Source organism: Macaca fascicularis, chromosome Y (assembly GCF_037993035.2).
Source record: "Macaca fascicularis isolate 582-1 chromosome Y, T2T-MFA8v1.1".
Lineage (NCBI taxonomy): Eukaryota > Metazoa > Chordata > Mammalia > Primates > Cercopithecidae > Macaca > Macaca fascicularis.
The window spans coordinates 3,203,438-3,224,885 of record NC_132903.1 but is presented as its reverse complement, the minus strand read 5'-3'; the positions used below and the strand labels follow the sequence as shown (position 1 = coordinate 3,224,885).

Below are 21,448 nucleotides of genomic sequence, written 5' to 3'. Positions count from 1 at the left end.
GGTGGGAGCAGAAATGGGTGACAGCTGTGCAGGAGTGCTCTCATTGTATATTGAAAATGTTCTGAAACTGGCCTGCACAGTGGCTCAGGCCTGTAAGCCCAGCACTTTGGGTGGCCGAGGCAGGCAGATCACCAGAGATCAGAAGTTCAAGACCAGCCTGGCCAACATGGTGAAATCCCACCTTTACTAAATATACAAAAATTAGCCAGGTGTGGTGGCACACGACCATAATCCCAGCTACTCAGGAGGCTGAGACAGGAGAATCGCTTGAACCCAGGAGGTGGAGGTTGCAGTGAGCCGAGATCACATCACTGCTCTCCAATCTGGGAACAAAGTAAAACTCTGTCTCAAAACAGGGAGGGAGGGAGGAAGGAAGGGAGAAGGGAGGGAAGGAAAGAAGAAGGGAAGGAAGGAAGGAAGGAGGGAAGGCAGGAAGGCAGAAAGGCAGGAAGGCAGGAAGGCAGGAGTTCTAAATCTGGATTATGGTGATGTCTACGCAACCAAGTAAATTTACTAAAACTCACGGAATGATACACCTCAAAGAGGTGACTTCTATGTCACTTATATCTCTATTAACAATATTTTAAAAAACATTTAATTTTAGGTCAGGCTGAATACTTCTAAGTTAAATGAAACATCACAAGCTGACATCGGGGCAAGCAGAAGGCAAACATTTATGGCAAAGCCAAAAGAAACAAGTAACACAGAGCTTGCAAAGGGAATGACTGCCCAACCTGAATATACAATGTATCTAAGACAACTCCAGGAAATACAGAAAGCCAAATACCAGCAAACACTGCCCAACTCAGTGGCATGGAGAGAAAGAATTTCCAATGGGATGAACATCTGGGCCAACAGAAACCCATAGAGACAAATTTATTTGTTGTCCAAATACAGAATATTGAATGGAAATGTAAATAAAACAGGAAACTAGAGAAGGCTGAACATTTACTTTTAGACAGCAAACCATGAATCTAGCCCAAACTTCCCTTACAACAAACACCACGCAGAAAAAGCAGATTAATGATCCCCAGACTTGGTCCTCTGTTGTGCCAGACACATAAAGAACATAAAATTCAAAAAGGACAATTTACTCTGTTTTCATTGCAGTTAAAGATGAACTGGGAGCCGGGCGCGGTGGCTCACACCTGTAATCCCAGCACTTCGTGGATATGAGGTAGGCGGATCACGAGGTCAGGAGATGGAGACCATCCTGGCTAACACGGTGAAACCCCGTCGCTACTAAAAATACAAACAATTAGCCGGGCGCGGTGGCGGGCGCCTGTGGTCCCAGCTACTCGGGAGGCTGAGGCAGGAGAATGGCGTGAACCCGGGAGGCGGAGCTTGCAGTGAGCCGCGATCGTGCCACTGCGCTCCAGCCTGGGCCATCCGAGATCAAGACTCTGTCTCAAACAACAACAACAAAAAAAGGTGAACTGATAAATAATTAAAACATACGACCTCTTGTTGCAACTACTGTTTCTAATTTTGTAATACATGTTCAGGATGTTCAAAAAATTACAAAATGTAACTAGAAACTCACTGCTGGGTAGGTATTGAGATAAAAATGAAATGTTCCCATGAGCTAATCTTATTCTACATTTAGTTTCAGTACACTAATGTAACTAAAGTTAATAATTTTGCTGACTTCAAGTTTCCAATTATAAAGCTTCACATACAATTATTCCAGCTAAAATTGACTTATTTCTGCAGAAAGATGAAAGCTGCTCATTTTAACAAGCCTACTTTCCTAATGAGAAGTTACTGCCGTCATTGATATAAATTATACAGCTACTACTTCACCAATGCTATAAACTATTTGGTTTGTTTGTTTGTTTTGAAATGACTTTCGCTCCTGTAGCCCAGCCTGGAGTGCAATCACGCGATCTTAGCTCAGGACAACCTCTGCCTCCCAGGTTCAAGTGATTCTCCTGCCTCAGCCTCCCCAGGGTGGGAGTAGCTGGGGTTATAGACATGCACCACCACACCCAGCTATCTTGTATTTTTAGTAGAGATGGGGTTTCTCCATGTTGGTCAGGCTGGTCTCAAAGTCCCCACCTCAGGTGATCAGTCCACCTTGGCCCCTCAAAGTGCTGGTGTGTCAGGGATTTATTGCTTCCAGAGGCTTTTTGGTCTCACTGACTTCAAGAATGAAGCCGCGGACCTTCATGGTGAGTGTTACACCTCTTGAAGCATCCAGAGTTTGTTCCTTCAGATGTTCAGATGTATCCAGTGTTTCTTCCTTCTAGTGGGTTCGTGGTCCTGCTGACTTGAGTGAAGCCACAGACCTTCATGCAGTGAGGGTTACAGCTCTTAAAGGTGGTACAGACCCAAAAAGTGAGCAGCAGCAAGATTTATTGTGAATAGCGAAGGAACAAAGCTTCGGCAGCACGGAAAGGGACCCATTGGGTTGCTGCTGCTGGCTCTGGTAGCCAGCTTTTATTCCCTTATTTGGCCCCATCCACATCCTGCTGATTGGTCCATTTTACAAAGTGCCCATTGGTCCATTTTAGAGAGTGCTGATTGCTGCATTTACAATCCTTTAGTTAGACACAGAGCACTGATTGATGCATTTTTACAGATTGCTGATTGGTGTGTTTATAATCCTCTAGCTAGACAGAAAAGTTCTCCAAGTCTCCACCCAACCCAGAAGCCTAACTGGCTTCACCTCTCACTGGGATTACAGGCATGTAATCCAGCAAACTAATTTGTTTTCATAGTCTCTCTAGAAGTTAGCATATTCAGAGATTTCATGTCCCTGGAGCTATCATTTGGCCTTACTATTTATTCCCTTAAATACCTCTTGCACCTCAAACACCCAGAAACTCTACCTAGACAGCTGCCCTTCACAACAAGCACAGGAAATAAAGTCAACACTTAGGAAATAAAGTCAACTCTGGCTTCAGAGGTCAACCTGCTTAGGGTCATTATCTGAGGTACACTTCTGAGATACTACGGATGGTGATTTGGCCACCAAATAAGCAAATGAATAATTACAAGTGTTGTCAGACAACAACAAAAGATGAGAGGATTCTAGTTCACAGCTGAAGCAATCAGTGGTTTTTCACTCACCTGCTTCCAATATGAAGTCACCTGTGTAAACCTCAAAGTATCTGGCTAAACGCAAAATACATTGTGCCATCTCTTGTCTCTTACAAGGGTGAGGCTATGGGGGCATGCAAAATATATCCCCAAATATACTCTGCATTTGCTTTACTTACACTTTATTATAACTGTCTTATGAGGGCCTAAATGCACTGGTCTCTGGAGAGTGGAGACAGGTGCATGAATTGAGATAGTTAAAAATTCTACTTTCTCTTTACAGTGAACATGTATTACTATAAAGAGAAGTAACAGGTTTAAAAAAAAAAGTAGACATGAATATTTCACTTTAGTAAAGGATGAGCACTAATCATGCTCAGCTATGAGTTATCCTGTTGGTGATAGTAGCGGCAACCCATCTGGAGCAGCGGTTTGGAAAATGCTGACTGACGCAGAGTAGGCCTGGCTGGGGTCGCACACTCTGTAGAGTCATCAGGAGCTGCAAACAGCGAGGCCTGCCCTTCTAGGCGCAGCTGCAACCACCCAGCCACAGCTGTGTACCCAGGCATACCTGTACTCTCAGGGTCCCAGGAAGGCCTTGCCCCTCCAGGCTCAGAAGTGCCTGGTCATGCCGCCTGGCCTCTCCCCAATCCCAGCACCTGCTCCAATTTCAGAGCAAAGTTGAGGCCAAGCCTGAGTGCTGTTGTGACCCAGCTGGGTGTGTACATGCTTGAGGCAACACTGACATGCCTAGTCCCTGCCACCTTGGCCCCCTCCAGACTTTGGGCACTGATGAGCACAAGAAGGAGGCTGGAAGGCCAAGAGTATCTCAGTGCATGCCTGCAGGTACCCCTCAGCTTGGACAGCCTAGGCACCATGGACAGCATGTTTATGGCCATGGGAGGCAGACACGTTCCTAGGCAGGAAGGGGTGGGTCCCTAGTGAAACCTCACCTTCAAGCCAGAGATGGCCTGAAGCCTGGGGACCAGGCTGCTAGTTCAGTGTGGAGTCTGTGGCCAGAAGCAAGAGCTTATGGTGCTTTCTTTAGGCCCACCCATGGACCCTATGGATCAGTGAGCACACATTTCCTCCCTTCTGATACCATGAAAACTCCAGACTCAGCCAGACTCAGCTAGACTTCAGGATGACCTGCCTGTGGAAAGGAGTTCCCACTTTAGGTCTACTGAGAGCTGTTCTGTCGTTCAGTGAAGCTTCTCTCCACCTTGCTCTCCTACCAATTGTCTGTGTACCACAATGTTCCTGGATGTAGAACAAGAACTCAGGACGCACCAAATGGTGGGACTGAAAGAGCTGTAACACAAACAGGGCTAAAACACAGCCCTCCCTCCCTGCTTACCATGTTGCAGGCAATGAGGACAGACAAGTTGTCGACTTTCAAGATGGGCTCCCCAAGCCAGGGCTGTGATACCCTCTTTGGCTCTCTGCAGTTCCGCATGTCTCCAATCTTCTGGGTGCCACCACATTCCCCTTATCCAGATGCAGGTGCCCACAACAAAAGCCACATGTGGTACATCTGGTCTAGCCACAGCCTCACACGGAGCCAGCACCCCACATTCACAAAGACACTGTAGTGCTCTATGCTTGGCTTGTGCTACCAGCCTGCCGGGCCAAGTGGGTGGAATGAACCCAGCAGGCCTGAGCAAAACTAAGGCAGAAAACACCACCCGCCACAAAGGTTTCCCTCTGGCAAAGCAACACCCCAAGGAACCTGTGACATCAATACATACAAATCCACAAGTATTGTTCCCTGTAGGCTTTTTAATGCACTGCACCAGTGTATCAGCATCATTTCATATAACAAAGTTATACTGAAAATTCATTATTCACAAAGAAGAAAATAGATGCAAACCCCAAAAATAATACATAAAAACAAAAACTGATATGTCAATCCTCTCAGTTAAACTAAAAGTTAAACAAACTAAAAATCTGATATGGAAACCTAGAACTACTTGAAGTTGGTTGGCATTTAGCCTGATGAAAACCAAATCTTCAGCTATTCTCAGCAAATGAACTCAGCCAAAAGACCTTAAGTCACCTCCACAACCCATAATGTGGTCTGAGTCCTGTGTATAATTTCTACATTTATTCACTCTGTAACAACAGTAAGGTAGCAGCAACCAAATGACAATTTTCTCAACAACCACAACAAAAATACCCACAAGTTTCTCTACCTGTTGTCATATGGTCTATGATAATTTCTGTCATGTAATGGACAAAAGAGATTAATCATTCTCATTTTCACCAGCTTCTGAGCTAGGTGCACCTCAAAGGTTGCCTCTTCTAGTTAGGATTTTTGAAGTATCCTAATAAACATCACTGGAAGTAGCTGAAATTGGCATAGTATCACCAGTGTGTTTTGGTGAAACAAAGCAAGCCGAATGTGACTTTTTTCCAAAATCAAAATGGGAATTAAACCAAATCATGTCTCCCAGACTGATGTGCAACTGACAGAACTTGGCAATTGCCATTTTCAAGTTTATAATTTTGAATCCCTGAGTTTTTATCCACATGGAGCTAGCATTACAGTTGTATAGGATAAGAATGCATGATAAGATTCTGTTGAAAGGCCGGGCGCGGTAGCTCACACCTGTAATCCCAGCACTTTGGGAGGCCGAGGCGCGCGGATCACAAGGTCAGGTGATCGAGACCACAGTGAAACCTCATCTCTAATAAAAATACAAAAAAACTAGCCAGGCGCTGTGGTGGGTGCCTGTAGTCCCAGCTACTCAGGAGGCTGAGGCGGGAGAATGGCGTGAACCCGGGAGGCGGAGGTTGCAGTGAGCTGAGATTGCACCACTGCACTCCAGCCTGGGGGCAGAACAAGACTCCGTCTCCAAAAAAAAAAAAAAAAAGATTCTGTTGAAAGAAGATCTGAAGGCAAGGAACCAAAATTATTCCAACCCCCAAAGGAACTAAATGGCAGGGACTTCAATTCCCTATTCACCTGCTTTTAGAAAATACAATCAAAAACTGTGAAGTCACCTGGACTTTTATGGCAGCTGGGAATTACGTTTGCATACTGGCACTACCAATTTTTGCAAGGCAGATTTTGGTGACAGATCTCTACTTAACTTTCTTTTCTTTTTTTTTTTCTTTTTTTTTTTTTTGAGACAGAATCTCTCTCTATCGCCAAGGCTGGAGCACAGTGGCACGACCTTGGCTCACTGCAAGCCTCGCCTCCTGGGTTCACGCCACTCTCCTGCCTCAGCCTTGTGAGTAGCTGGCCACCACAACCAGCTAATCTTTTGTAATTTTAGTAGAGACGAGGTTTCACCATGTTAGCCAGGATGGTCTTGATCTCCTGACCTTGTGATACACCCACCTCAGCCTCCCAAAAAGTGCTGGGATTATAGGCATGAGCCACTGCACCTGACCCAACTTCACTTCTCATCTTCCCATGGATGACAAGATATAGGAACAACTAAAGGAGCATAAGTGTCCAGGTTCACACTGAGTATCACCTACAGTGCACCAGAAATGGAAATCACAGCTCAGTTCTGCTGAATTTTTCTTCAGTTCTTAAAATGAGTTTAGATGGTACCACTATATTAAAGGATTTGTTGGCCAAGTGTGGCAGCTCACACTTGTAATGTCAGCACTTCAGGAGGCCAAAGCAGGAGGCCTGTTTGAGTTCAGGGGTTCAAGTCTAACCTAGGCAATACAGCAAGACCTCTCTCTACAAAAATTGAGAATTTTTTTTTTTTAAAGCAGGGCATAGTGGCATTCATATGTGGTCTCAGCTACTTGGGAGGCTGAAGGAGTGGATCAGCTGAGCCCTGAAGTTGAGGCCACAATGAACTGTGATTACCCCACTGCACTTCAGCCTCAGTGACAGGGCCTGTCTCTAAAACTAGATAAGTAAATGGTCTGTTATAGGCCCAGCACAGTGGCTCATGCCTGTAATCCCAGTACTCTGGGAGGCTGAGGTGGGTGAATCATGAGGTCAAGAGATTGAGACCATCCTGGCTAACACAGTGAAACCCTGTCTCTACTAAAAACACAAAAGATTAGCCAGATGTTGTGGTGGGCGCCTGTAGTCCCAGCTACTCAGGAGGCTGAGGCAGGAGAATGGCGTGAACCTGGACAGGAAAACTTACAGTGAGCTGAGATCCAAGATCACGCCACTTCGGTCCAGCCTGGGCGACAGAGCTAGACTCTGTCTCAAAAAAATAAATAAATAAACAATAAAAATAAATAAACGGTTTGTCATTACGGATGTAAGAAATAAAATGCCACCACATATATATGTAAACTACTTCTTCTCCAAATTTCCATCTATCAGGCAATTCAGCCAAGCAAAAATGCTTGCAGCATTGAACAATACTGCACGTTCACAGATGGGCATAGTGACTCACACCTGTAATCTAGTACTCCAGGAGGCCAAGGCAGGCAGATCACCTGAGGTCAGATGTTCGAGACGAGACTAGCCAGCATGGTGAAACCCCACCTCTACTAAAAATATAAAAATTACCCAGGCATGGTGGCACATGCCTGTAATCTCAGCTATTCAGGAGGCTGAGACAGGAGAATTGCTTGAACCCAGAAGGTGGAGGCCGCAGTGAGCTGAGATCACACCATTGCCCTCCAAGTGACAGAGTGAGACTCCATCTCAAAAAAAGAATACTGCACATTCACACAGACTCTAACAACAGGCAGATCCCTAATTGGAATCAGTGAAGCTACCCAAAAGGGAACATGTATCCTTCTTGCTCCAACATGATGGTGCTAGGGATACAGTTCCCAACAGACATGAAGGAAGGTTTCAGCATCTTGAAGAGCTGGCTAGGAAAGTTACCAAGCCAGGGAGAGCCTCACCTTCTCCCTCCTCTGGTATTCTAGCCTAAGCAGGTGTTCCTGAAAGGAAAGAGCCCTGTGCAGGCTATCTGGGGTCATAATCTCAGTTCCAGGCTCAAAGGAAACAAGCAGAAAAACTCTCATATTTTCTTTAAAGCATTCTGGCTACGGCCACCATGATAGGAAAAATGACAGGAATTTAAGGCAGACACCCAGGTCAAGAATAAACACTGTTGGAAGCCGAAAGTCTGAGGGTTGTGACGAACTCAGCATTCTACTGGAGGCTGTATGATCAAACAGCAAACTGTTTATCATGAATGCAGGATGTGAGCAAACTCGTATCTGCACCTGCCACCAGAAGGTTTGCTGAGGACAGTCACTCTCTGGCACCAGGCTCGCTGAAGTTATCTACTGGAACATCTGGAGACTACTGTTCAGAGAATGTAGTCATGCAGGCCTGCACTAAGTCAAGCAGCTGATCACAACCACCCCCTTCTCTGTATCTCCTTTACTCAATAAATATGAAGGGCTCTAGAAAGTCAGTACCCTTGTTCAGTAGAAGCCAGGAGCCCCGACCCCTTCTTCTCTTTGTCAAAGACAAAGACAGACTCTTCTGTCTTTGTCTTTATTCCCGCATCCCCCTTTGTTACAGTCCAGCAATGTCCACGGCAAAACAGTGTGAGTTTTGCTGTAAGCATTGCTTGTGCTTCTTTCACAGGATCTCCTAGGACTGGAAAATTGCCACACTCCCAAGAATCACTCAGAGGCACCCTGCAGCACAAAGCGCCTTCTGACTTGCTGTGCATTCCTCAACTAAAATGCATAACTAACTTACCAATGTTTACCAAAATACTGCTTATTTTAATCATGTAAAACTGCTCCTCTAAGCACAGGACATAAACAACTGTAAGTTTATCCCAATGTTTAGTTAACATAAAATCATCGTCCTTAACCAGTCTGAAAAACACACGGCCTCCCAGACCTTGAAATCCAAATTTTCACACCTGGGAGGGAGAGGGAGGCTTGAGGCCACTCTTTCAGCCCTTTAGCTCTACATGGGAAGACAGGCACATATTCTGTGACTTCACACCACCATTTCAGGCAGGACAAAAGACACCGAAATACCAGAACAAGGATTATTCTAGAAAACGTCACTTCATATGAGATCACAGAAAGCAACATTACGGCCCAAAGTAAAATACAGGTTAGCAGCTTCACAGCTCAGAGGTAGCAATCCATTTTATTTCTAAAATAAACAAAGGCAAAAACAACTTGATATTTGTAGTCTATTTTATATTCATATGATTAACGCACTGGGAAAACAGCAAAGGTTCTTCATGAACATACGTCTTGTTTTTGAAACTACAGTCATGACTACAAGCTTCTGATACATTTTGCTTGTGAGATGTATTTTGGTAAGACTGTGCAAAAAGGTGAGGATAACACTTTCTAAAGGGGACATCAAAAAAGATCCTCCATGTCAACCAATGAGAAAGCAAGAACTGGTACAGAAAAAAAGCAAAGCTTTAACAGCCTCAACAACATACCTGACTTTTTTCACTGTGGTTTCTTACACACATTAAGAACCTAAGCTGTTCTTTTCCTTTCTTTTGATATTGCCTGAGGTGTGCAAAGGCATAAAGTTCATGTGTCATCAGAAAGAGGAGTCAAGGATGGTACTGAAGACTGGAGAGATTCACCTAAGGCATTCTACCATGTGTTACAGAACATGGGATCCCTAAGACTTGCAGAACAAGTAATTACACGGGAGGGCTGCTTTACAGAGTGAGCAGCAGATATGGAATGTAGATTCTATAGACAAAAGACCAGAGGAAGGTTGTTTCCCAGGGCAAGGGAACATAAAGAGTAAGGGAGTCTGGCCTTGAAAGCAGGTAACAAAGGACAAGGAAAGTTAAACAAGTTAACCCTTTGAAGAAGAATGTCTTACTGTATTTAACAGGCCATAAGGTTGTCTCTGTAAGACCTATAGGCAGATGCCCCATGTTTGGGGCTGGGGCCGGAGAGACTGCAGAGAAACATGCTGTGGAGGATAGCACCATGGGCATCTCTGGGCTGAGGGGAGTGTTCTCTCTCCTGATTATGACACCTATCTGATGCATGTGTTAAAACACATAAAGCTATACAACCAAAGAGCCAATTTTACCATACAGTAATTTAAAAAATAACAGTATACAGATATAGTCCTAAAATTTATGAGGGAGGGAAGGTCAGCCACGGTAGCTCACGCCTGTAGTCCCAGCACTTTGGGAGGCAGAGGCAGGTGGATCACGAGGTCAGGAGTTAGAAACCAGCCTGATCAACATGGTGAAACCCCGTCTCTACTGAAAATACAAAAATTAGCCAGGCGTGGTGGCACATGTCTGTAATCCCAGCTACACAGGAAACTGAGTCAGGAGAACTGCTTGAATCCAGGAGGTGGACGTTGCAGCGTGCCACTGCACTCCAGCCTGAGCCACAGAGCAAGACTCTGTCTTTAAAAAAAAAAAAAAGAGGGAAAAGATAACGTAACGGAAAAAAAAAAAGCAAGCAAGTTACTAGACATCCTAAATGATAAAGATACCTTTCCAGACCCAATTCAAAACTTCGGAAAACAGGAAAATATAAGCATATTGGGCTCCAAGCATTATAATTCTATCTGCTTCAGCGGAGTATCATTCCTCACACCTGCAGTCTTAGCACTTTGGGTGGTCAAGCAAAGAGGATGGATCACTTGAGTCCAGGATTTTGAGACCACCCTGGCAATGTAGACGACTCCTTCTCTACCAAAAATTAAAAAACAAAAATAAAAAAACGCAAGTATGGAGGTACAGACCTGTAGTACCAGCTGCTCCAGAGGCTGAGGTGGGGGACCTGTTTGAGCCCAGGAGGCCAAGGCTGCACTAAGCTGAGATCGCACCACTGTACTTCAACCTGTGCAATAGAGTGAGACCATCTCAAGAAAGGATAAGTAAAAATTCAAAATACATGAAAATACAGTTCTAGCTCATTTAATACAAGAAGCCTGGGAAATCTTTCTCCCCACATCCCCCACTCCACACACCTTCTGTCTCAATGAGAATACTAATGCTACAGAAGCTCACTGATGTGCTCAAAGATGCACACAGTGCATGGCACTGTGGCTGCAAATGAGGTTTCCAACATGGCTGTCCCCAGCCCCCAGGTCCAGCTGGAACACAGAATTCCTGAAAACAGGCATGACTCAGGGCAGCTCTGGAGCTCACTTGGACATGGGGACCAGGGGCTGGCTCAGGATGAAACATGCCACAGCAGAACCTCACTTTAGACCCCTTTTTCCTATAGACACCTGGAAGAGGGCCTCCACAAAGTATAATACAGGTCCATACCCAGCTGCCCCACCCTGTCTCACTTCAACATTTGTAGGAAGAGAATGAGATGAAGGCGGCACACTAAGTCGACTCCTTCTGAGATTTCTAGTGATCCTACACCACTCACAATTCACTGAGCAGAGAAACCTTGTGCCACTTGTTCGTAACCAACTCCAAAGTACCAAGGAGTTCACCCTCCTTGTAAGTAAGACCTAGTACATCTGTGATGACATCAATACAACCAAAAGGAAGGGGCTGAGAAACATGCACTAAGGGAGTACTTGAATGTAGGGCTCCAGGAGACCTGTGCTGAAACAGAGCTTGGACAGCTAGCAGTGACCCCCACTCCTGCCCCACCGCCCACTGCAAAACCCTCTGACCTCATTTGTGATCATTCTGCAAAATCCACTTCCTACCTCCTCCTTCCCTTTCTCCTGTAAGCATCTGAAACTCTTACTGTACTGATCAGCAGCTGTGATTTATTTCCTAATATATCGCCCTAAAATTTGTGTGTCTTGACAACTACAGAAATTGAAGTTAATTTTTCCTTGGCATCCACCTTCCCATCTCCCCAACAGGCCTTGACCAAAACAGGATTAAACAGTTCAGTGCTCCCCAGCCTTTTTAGCACAAAGGACCACTTTCATGAAAGACACTTTTCCATGGGGTGGGGATGGACGATGATTTCAGGATGAAACTGTTCCACCTCAGATCATCAGGAATGAGGTTTTCATAAGGAGCACAATGCATAAATCCCCTGCATGTGCAGTTCACAACATGGTTCTCACTCCTATCAGAATCCAATGCTACTGTTGATCTGACAGGAAGTAAATCTCAAATGGCAAGGCTCACTCAGCTGCCACTCACCTCCTGCAGGTTCCTAAGAGGACACAGACCTATACTGGTCTGAGGCCCAAGGCTGGGGACTGTTGCTAAAGTTGACTATACAATTCAGGGTTTCTCCTTGGCACTGTTGGCACTCAGGGCCAGACCATTCTCTGCGGTGGAGCTGTCCTGTGCACACAGGGGACTGTGCAGCATCCCAGGGGTGCACCCACAAGATGCCAGGAGCTCCCCCTACCTTTTCCAGCTGTGGGAGCCCAAAAATATCTCCAGACTTTAGCAAATGCCCCCTTCAAAAGCAAAGGACCAAAGCATGCCAAATAAGAGCCACTGGTTGGCTGCTACATTCCAGAACTCAGTGTGAAAACATCATTCCAATAAGCAAGCATGTTGTCTACCTTCATTTTTCTTCTTCCATTTATTTATTCATTTATTCATTCATTCATTCGTTTATATATTTTTGAGAAAGCATTTCACTCTCATTGCCCATGCTGGAGTGCAATGCCATGACCTCAGGTCACTGCAACCTCCACCTCCCAAGTGATTGATTTTACCTCAGCCTCCTAACTAGGATTATGGGCATGTGTCACCATGCCCAGCTAATTTTTGTATTTTTAGTAAAGGTGGGATTTCACCATGTTGGCCAGACTGGTCTCAAACTTCTAACTTCACATGATCTACCCAACTACTCACCCTCCCAAAGTGGGGTGAGTTTTTTTGGGTGAGGGAGATAGGGTCTCACTGTCACCAGGCTGGAGTGCATTGGTGTGATCTCGGCTTACTGCAATCTCTGCCTCTCAGTAGGCTCAAGCAATTCTCATGTCTCAGTCTGCCAAGCAGCTGAGATTACAGGCATCCGCGACCACAACCCATTAATTTTTGTATTTTTAGTAGAGACACGACTTCTCTATGTTGGTAAGGCTGGTCTCGAACTCCTGGCCTCAAGTGATTTGCCCTTATCAGCCTCTCAAAGTGCTGAGATTATGGGCATAAGTCACCACACCCAGCCTCTACTTTCATTTCTAAGTCTTCCCTTTTTTCTGAACACATAGTGTAGCATGCCCCAAGTTGAACTCTCTCATTCCATCAGCCAAGAACAGACATAGGCAAAAGGAAACAGTACCCATCTTCTTGTGAAAACTCAGTATACTCTTTCTTCCATCATCTTTACATTAAATTTTCTCCAGTTCCATCTGCTTTGCTCCAATTGCATCTGTAACAGCTTCCAAGTCACTACTGCAACATTCAGGCATGCAGTGGATTCTCCATAAATATTTGATGGTGATGATTGCAAAGGGGCGCATTCTTTAACGGCTGCATTTCTCCACTGGAAATCTGAACCTCCTTTTATCAACCTAGGCTCTCTTTGCCCTTCAGACACACGTGGAGTTCTTCAGCTCTTTCCCACATCCAGCTTTTCTTTTGGTTCTGGTGAGTTTGCCAGGCTGGCCAGTGTGATCCCTTTGGTCAAGTCCCACAGAAAGGGTGGCCAGGAGTGTAGCAGGCAAGACCTAAGGGGAAAAACTTGAGTCCCATCTCTAGCTCAAGACATCAATTACTTCCTTTACACTAAAAAATAGTTATGGGGGAAAAAAGTTTTCCTTTCCAATTAGAAAAAAGTTTACCATATGCCTTTTAGTGGTGCTTCCTGGCTGGAACTGATTTTTTTCAATGTATGCAGCGGTGAAAGATTAACAATTTCTCAGGGTGTAACATACCAGGATTTTTTGTTTTTCCCAAGTGGAGAAAAAGGCAAATGGAAGGCATCAGGAAAGCAGCACAATGATGGTCTTGCCTCACTGCGCAGAGAAGCTGTGATGATGAGCCAGGCGGGGAGATTCAGGGCAAAACACCAGAATCTGGACTCCCAGCAGAAAACTGGAAAGGGGCCAGGTCCAGGTTCTAGTGGAAGTGTTCTCCTATCCAGCAGGAGTGGAGCAGAGAATCTGAATTCCTGACACTCCGGATCTGCTGGAGATGACCTCCCTTGGCCGGGAACATTTTTCTGCCTCTGGAGAACATCAGCCACCCAGGTTTCCAAGTGCTTTCAACCAAAGGCTGACAGGAGGTGACACCAGAGTCCTGACAAGAGAGACACCAAAAAAAGAACAAATGGCAGGGGAGTTAATCTGGGAATTCACCTCTCTAAAAAACATAGAATTCACTTTCTCCCCATCCTCATTTACAAATAAAATTTCTCATTCATTGCCATAAAAAATACAAAGAACCAGACAAATGACATATCTACCAAGTAAGAAAAATAACATCCTGACTCAAGACTGCTGTGCAGAAAACAGCTAACAGTCGTGATTCGACGTTTTTAAAATACTGGACTACTGGAAAGTCTCATCTTGTTGGAAGCATTTATTAGCTTTTTAATACAAAAGACTTTCATCTCAAAAGACTTAACCTCGATACTTAGGCCTTAAACTTAACGAAGGGGAAGGGAAAGCCCAAGGTATCCAGAGTATGTGAGGATCTCAAAATAACAGATATGGCACTACAGTACCCTGGCATAGGACTGTTACTGACAGAAGCACCTTTGATTTTACTTATGCCTTCCACCTACACCATCCTGAGGAATATTTACCACAATCTGCTTAGGTTGGCAACATGGCGATTGGCAGTGTCATTTTTTAAGATGGGGAAAGTGAGACACAGAGCAGCTAAATGTATTGCCCAAAATTCTACACTCAGTGAGGGACTCAGGCTTGGAGTTCTGTTTTTTAAATCAAAACTGGACCAAACCGCCTCAGTTTAAAACTAGAGGTCGTCAGCTTCACGTTAAGAACCCATTTGCTGAAATTGTTTTCCTGGCCAAATCACTGGCTGAAATGAATCATTTTTTTTAAAAAGACAAGCCCACCTGTGAGTTAAATTTTATTGACTTCACACCTTCCTCCACAAAAAGCACAACTCTCTTAACTGCTGTTTTTTGGTTGTTGTTGTTTTGGGGTTTTTGTTTTGTTTTTTGAGACAGAGTCTCACCTTGTGCCCCAAGCTGGAGTACACTGGCACCATCTTGGCTCAATGCAACCTCTCCACCTCCTGGGTTCAAGCAGTTCTCACACCTCAGCCTTCCAAGTAGCTGGAATGCGCCACCACACCCAGCTAATGTTTGTATTTTTTTAATAGAGAACGTGTTTTCACCATGTTGGCCAGGCTGGTCTTGAACTTTCCACCTCAGCCTCCCAAAATGCTGGATTACAGGCATGAACCACCTCACCTAGGTATGACTACTGTTTTGGGTTTTGTTTTATTTTGTTTTTGAAACAGATTCTTCCTCTGTTATTCAGGATGGAGTGCAGATGTGTGCTCACCACAGCCCAGAACTCCTGGGATCAAGAAATCTTTCAACTTCAGCCTCTTGAGCAGCTGGGATTATAGACTCACACTACAATGCCCAGTTAATTTTTAAAATATTCTTAGTAGAGATGAGGTCTCAAACTCCTGGCCTCAAGGCTTCTTCCCTGCTTGGCGTCCCAAAGTGCTAATATTACGGGCATGAACCACCATACCTGGCCAACAGTTTTCTTTATTAAGGTTTCACTGCAGTAACTACAGAATAACATACTCCAACAGAACTTTCTGCAATTTCCTGCTATCCAATATGACTGCGCATGACTGTCCAGTATGGTGGCCACCTAACCTTATGCAGCCTCAGAGTACATGAAGTACGTACGGCTAGTGCTACTGATAAAACAGAATTGTTGCTTTCAATTAAGTCTGAATAGTCACATGTGGCAACTGGCTACTATATGCAATGACAAAGCTACAGAAGAAACCACCTGATTCACTGACTTTCTGGGAGTCTGTTGATACATCTACATATACACACACACACACACACACACACACGTATTTCCATAATCATAATGTAGAGTCTCCTGTGAGTGTGTGTATAATTTATAGATTTTTGTTTCCCAGTGGGAAGATCCACACTAGACAGAAAGGCATAATAAACACCAAGCTTAAGAGCTGGACTTTGAGGAATTCTAGTTCTGTTTTTTAAATTTACACATGACAAATATGCTTAGAAAAGTTGTGGGAGTTCAAAGTTACAAAACTGCTCAAGGGTAAAGCAAATATGGTGGGCACTTTCACAACTTAAGGACAAATGGAGACAAAGGTAGCTTTTCTAGCCAAACATACCTAGGTCAATGGAACCTGCCATTGTGGAGATTAACTCAGGGGCTCTAATCACCACTTTGTCAGCTCCTGAGAGTGGTATACAGCCTCTTAAAAAGCTCTGTGAGAGAGACTCATGGTGCCATCTCACAGATGAGAAAACCAAGCCTCCACTAGACAAAACAGATTCGAAACCAAATACATTCCAAAGTCCCACACCATAATATATCTCTATGCAGTCCATTAAAACGCCCAAACTTTCCAGAGCAGTTAGAAGATTTGTGTATCTACATGTGAAATGTAAAGGGAGACAGTTATAATTACTGGACTGATCAGCCTTGGGTGAAAGAAGACTAAGAACAGCTAAAAACTCTTCCCACGAAGGATCCTAGTAGCACACACTCTGTAGTTGGGGACCAGGGCATACCCTAGCCTACCCCCAATCCAAAGTCCCCAAACAGGGCTTTGCTTTGTTCATGGTGTGCCCTGGGCCCAGCACAGTACCTAGCACCTAGCAGTAGGCTGATGTATTTTTTAATGAACTGTTACCTTAAAAAGCAAAAAAATATCTTCTAACTAAAATTCAAGATTATGTTGTACAGAACCAATGGTACTGCAAATTGTAATCATTCACTTCTTTTTTTTTTTTTTTTTTTTTTTTTTTTTTGAGACGGAGTCTGGCTCTGTCACCCAGGCTGGAGTGCAGTGGCCTGATCTCAGCTCACTGCAAGCTCCGCCTCCCGGGTTTACGCCATTCTCCTGCCTCAGCCTCCCGAGTAGCTGGGACTACAGGCGCCTGCCACCTCGCCCGGCTAAGTTTTTGTATTTTTAGTAGAAACGGGGTTTCACTGTGTTAGCCAGGGTGGTCTCGATCTCCTGACCTCATGATCCGCCCATCTCGGCCTCCCAAAGTGCTGGGATTACAGGCTTGAGCCACCGCGCCCGGCCATCATTCACTTCTAACTATGTGTACAGTAAAGTTATTGTTGCACACAGGTTCCTCTTTTTTTTTTTTTTTTTTTTTTGGAGGTGGAGTCTCACTTTGTCGCCCAGGCTACAGTGCAATGGCATGATCTCAGCTCACTGCAACCTCCGCCTCTTGGGTTCAAGAGATTCTCCCCTCTGGGCCTCCCGAGTAGCTGGGATTACAGGCATCTGCCATCACCCCGGCTAATTCTTGTATTTTCAGTAGAGATGGAGTTTCAGCATGTTGGCCATTCTGGTCTTGGACACCTGATCTCAAGTGATCACTCACTAGCACTGCCAAAGTGCTGGGATTACAGGCCTTAGCCACCGCGCCTAGTCCAGTTTCCTCTTTAAAACTGCCAGCAGAGGACAGGACTCCTCTGAGCCCAGTAAAGGGGCCAAATGCCTTGGGGCGGGTGGTGAGGCAGCAAGGGTGGCAGAACTACACCACAAATTTCCATTTTTGACCTACAGGTGTGTGTTCTACTACGGCCTGCAATCGCCTTAAGGGCCCCTTTTAATAAACGGATCCAGTGATGAACAACTTTTGTTGTGTCAGTTACCCAGCTCGGCGGCGTTCCACAAAAATCTGTGGCATATGTGAGACATGACTACTCTTTAAAATAAATGAGTCATACTCAACATTTTTCTATATTTTATTTTTCCTAACTGCCCCTTTTCTAGGAAGGACTTCTAAACTTTCCATAAAAACCACTTCCTATACTGAGGCCACCGTCTGGGACATTAGCAGTGAGGTGGCTGGCCTCCTCTCCACCTCCTAGTGTGGAGTCCTGCCCCTCGCCTTACAGGCTGAACCGGGGATTCTTGCCTGTCAGCAGAGGAAAACACCCAGAAAGCAGGTCAAGCCACTCTTGACCATGCAAAACAGTTGCAAATAAAACAGGCTGGGATTTTGTTTCTCACTAAGTTTTACTCCAGATCACCACCGACTCGAAAATAATCACATCGGTCCCTACCTGTGTGGAATTTTAGACTCACGTAGCTGGCTGCAGGAACATGAGGCCGTCCAGTGAGTGAGCCCTAGCCTCTGGCATGACCGCGCATAGACGACGCACGTGAAGTCCAGCCCTAGTCCAGCGCCGGCGGGACTCCAACGACCCAGAGTTGTCACATATCCGGACATCACTGACTCCTGAAGGCACACGCCTCGCCCACTCCGTGAGGAAAGGTCCCCCTGGGAAGCAAGACCGGGCCCAGGATCTGCTAGACGGCGACTCGCCAGAGCCGAGGTTTAACAAGTCTGCGCTCTCCCGTGGGGGCGCTTTGCAGACACAGACAGAGCGGGCTGGGGCGGGGGGTGCCCCCAGGCCCGACAGAGCGGTGGGGCCGGACTAGGAGGGGAACTCCCGACCTCTTTGACAGTTTTTGTCTGGGGGTGGCGGTGAGCCTCCCAGCCTCCTCTCCAGTTCCCACACCCGAGCTCCTGGCTTTTACACCAGTCTGTTCCTAAGCATTTCTGGCTCTTTGTGGGAGGTGTTTTGCAAAGGGCTCCGTCTGCCTATCCCCTTTTTGGAGGTGGAGAATCTGCTCAGAAACCGAGCAGGCGCCGCGGGGCCCTAGCCGCCCAGCCCGCAGGTCGCCCCGCTCTGCGCAACTACGCCTTCCTCCCAGGTCGGGGCAGGCCGGCCCGAGTCCGGTGGATGAAAGGGAGTCCCCTTCACCACGGCGAGAAAAATCCCACAACCTGCCCCTTCCGCCCACCAGCGGTAGCGCTGGGCCCAGCAAACCCCAAGAGCGGCAGACGAAGGGGCACCGGGAAAGAAACCGAGTACTTCCATTTTCCTAAACTTACCAGCCCCCTCCCCTTCCCCAGACAAAGGAGTCTCTCCCGCCAACCTCCGTCCCCTCCCCACACGGCGCGCAAGCACTTTGGGGGAGCGACCACCTCCGAGTATTGTTGAGTCCAGGCAGCGCTCCGCACCCCAGTCCGAGCGCCGCCGGAACAGTTGGGGACCTGCGTCTCCAGGAATTCGGGCAAGCGGACCCTCTGGACGGCCCAAGCCGCCTGCTGGACCCCAAGGAGTCAGGGCAGTACGCAGAAGTTTGCGACCTGCGCCCGGTCCACGGAACGCAGAGCACTCACCTCGTCGCTAGCACGGCAGCTTGTGGCGGCGGCGGCGGCGGGTACCTGGTCGCACTATATATCTCCCTCAGGCGGTCAGCTTTCGAGGCCCAGCAGTGCGGCTGCCGAAAAGAGCCCGTCGCACCGGCCGGGAAGAGCCCGGCGCCCCGGAGCAGCGGCGCGCCGCCCCTGGGCCGCCTCCGCCCCCCCGCCGCGGAGTCCGGGAAACTTCGCGGTTGCTGGAAAGTTTCGGTAGCAAATGGCGACCGGAGAGCACTGCGGTGACGATGGCGGCAGCGGGGCGGGGGCGTTGGCCGCTCCTCGCTCTAGAGCGCAAGCTGCGGGCGCTGGAGCCGGCGCGGTGGCTGCAGCGAAATAGGGCGGCACTGCACGGCGGCGGGAGGGACTGACACTGGCAGTGACCACCGCTGGGAGGGGCGGCTAGCACGCAAATGCTGGCGGGGAGGACTGTGAGCGGGACGGCCCCCGCTAGCCACGGCCGGCCACTCCTCAACGGCCGGCCGTGGGATACCCGCGTCCCACCAGCCCCCGCCCCAGCTCCGGCGCCCTAGTGGTTTAGATCAGGAAACAGCCCCTCCTCCAAGGAGGATCGGGAACTGCGAACCTGCCCCTCCCCTATGCCGAGGGTGGGTGAGGGGAACCTGGACCCCTGCTAAACTGTTGCCCTCCCCCAGCTGAAAAAGGAAGCCGCCCGGCCGCCCCCTGGCACCTGACCGAGGGTGTACCTCCCTCAAAATCGTTGTCTTAGAAGACAGCCCCAGTTGTCATTTCCCCACCTCGAAAAAAGGGACAGTCCCCTCTTTGCAAAACACCTCCCACAAAGAACCAGAAATGCTTAGGGACAAACTGGCGTAAATGCCAGGAGCTCGGGTATGGGAATTAGAGAGGAGGCTAAGAGGCTCACCTCCACCGTCACCCTCAGGCTTCAGCCCTCGAGCATTTGCAAAGTGCGTTATGTTGCCAATGTTTACATGGCCTGGCCTTCGTGTACTCAAGTCTCCAGCGCTCCTTCTTCCCCTCGCGGCCTTAATTCAGTTAAACAGATTTCCACTCCTCCTCCCCACCACCTCTGGGGCCTGCTGTGTTGAATATTTTTAAACAAGTTTTCCCCTCCCTTTAATATATAATGAGCTTCGTGCTGAGATCCCAGTACACTCAGCAATTTATAACCTCACTTTCTTCTCGCGCACTAGACTATCTGTTGCTCAAGCTGTGGGGGAACGGGAACCCGAGATGACTTTTTAAGGTTCGATCCTCCAACCAAAAAAGCAGACCTAAAAACTACCCTGCGAAATAGTGCTGTAAAACCTCAATGATATAAAACCACGGTTGCTACACCATCGTTAGAGCACATCGGTAAGAAAATACATACACAGTCTCCATAATTGTGAATCAGCAGAATAGTGCCTTATTATGTCTTCTTATCAGCTGCCATTCAGAGGTCTCCAGAAAGACTTGGGGCCTTCCATTGAGCCTGCCCTTCGTTGCTCCCAGGCTACCTGGGCTTGTGTAGACTGATGCTGAGGTATTGCATGCAATGGAAAAACTAAGGGTGCAATAGAAAACCCAACGGAGCTCATGATGCAACCCTACCCTGGGTACACGTGTTTCCCTTCCCCCACCGCCTTCTGGTGGAAGCACTGTGTTTTTTCCGCCTGTAGGGTCACTTTGCGTTTAATTGAATCTTCTTTCGCCTTGCTCATTCAGTTTCAGAAAGTAAAGGAGGAGTATTCATCTTTAATGCTCTGGACTGACAGAGACTCAGCCCTCGGCTACCGCAGGCCCTCAAGTAGCTGCGCAGCCAAACCGTCCTCCTAGCTTGCCACCCCGGCTTAGCACTTGGAAATTCCACACTGAACTTGATTAAAAGGCCTCTTTATGTGTTCTAATTACTTGGCAGATGTCAATCTTTTAAAGTAGGAGAAAGTGATGGAAATCCTCACGCTCAGACGGGAGCACAGGGTAGCCAAGTTTTACAGCTGATCTTCTGTAGCTAGCTTCAAGACAGCTCAGAATCCATCCTGCCTGTATTGTAATATCCCAATCATCCAACCGGGTTTATTGCCCGTGAATAGTCAATAGCTTTTATCATAGGCTTATAGAACACCAAAGGACACTGTAACAACTAAGTTAGGAGAGAGACCTCCTCTTTTTGTCATGCAATCACCAAAATTCCTCTTTCTGAAGTGCTAGATGGGCGGTA

The 21,448-nt window shown here is 46.9% G+C and overlaps 1 protein-coding gene across 34 annotated transcripts in view; it reads right to left on the bottom strand.

Moving 5' to 3' along the window:
* The window catches only part of TBL1Y (transducin beta like 1 Y-linked), a 227,247-nt gene extending 206,443 nt beyond the window's left edge, over positions 1–20,804 (bottom strand). For 4 of the 34 annotated variants that reach the window (XR_012430491.1, XM_074030551.1, XM_074030536.1 and 1 more), the window contains exon 1: positions 19,246–19,739. Coding sequence is in view for 5 of the 34 variants with exons in the window: in XM_074030533.1 (XP_073886634.1) it covers positions 13,171–13,174 (4 nt within the window). In the remaining 29 variants the exon portion in view is untranslated. Of the gene's footprint in view, positions 1–13,170; positions 14,130–19,245; positions 19,802–20,617 lie in introns of those variants that run through there. The other 30 variants (XM_074030558.1, XM_074030541.1, XM_074030550.1 and 27 more) reach the window with 22 other exon arrangements.
* Between the last annotated feature and the right edge of the window lie 644 nt (positions 20,805–21,448).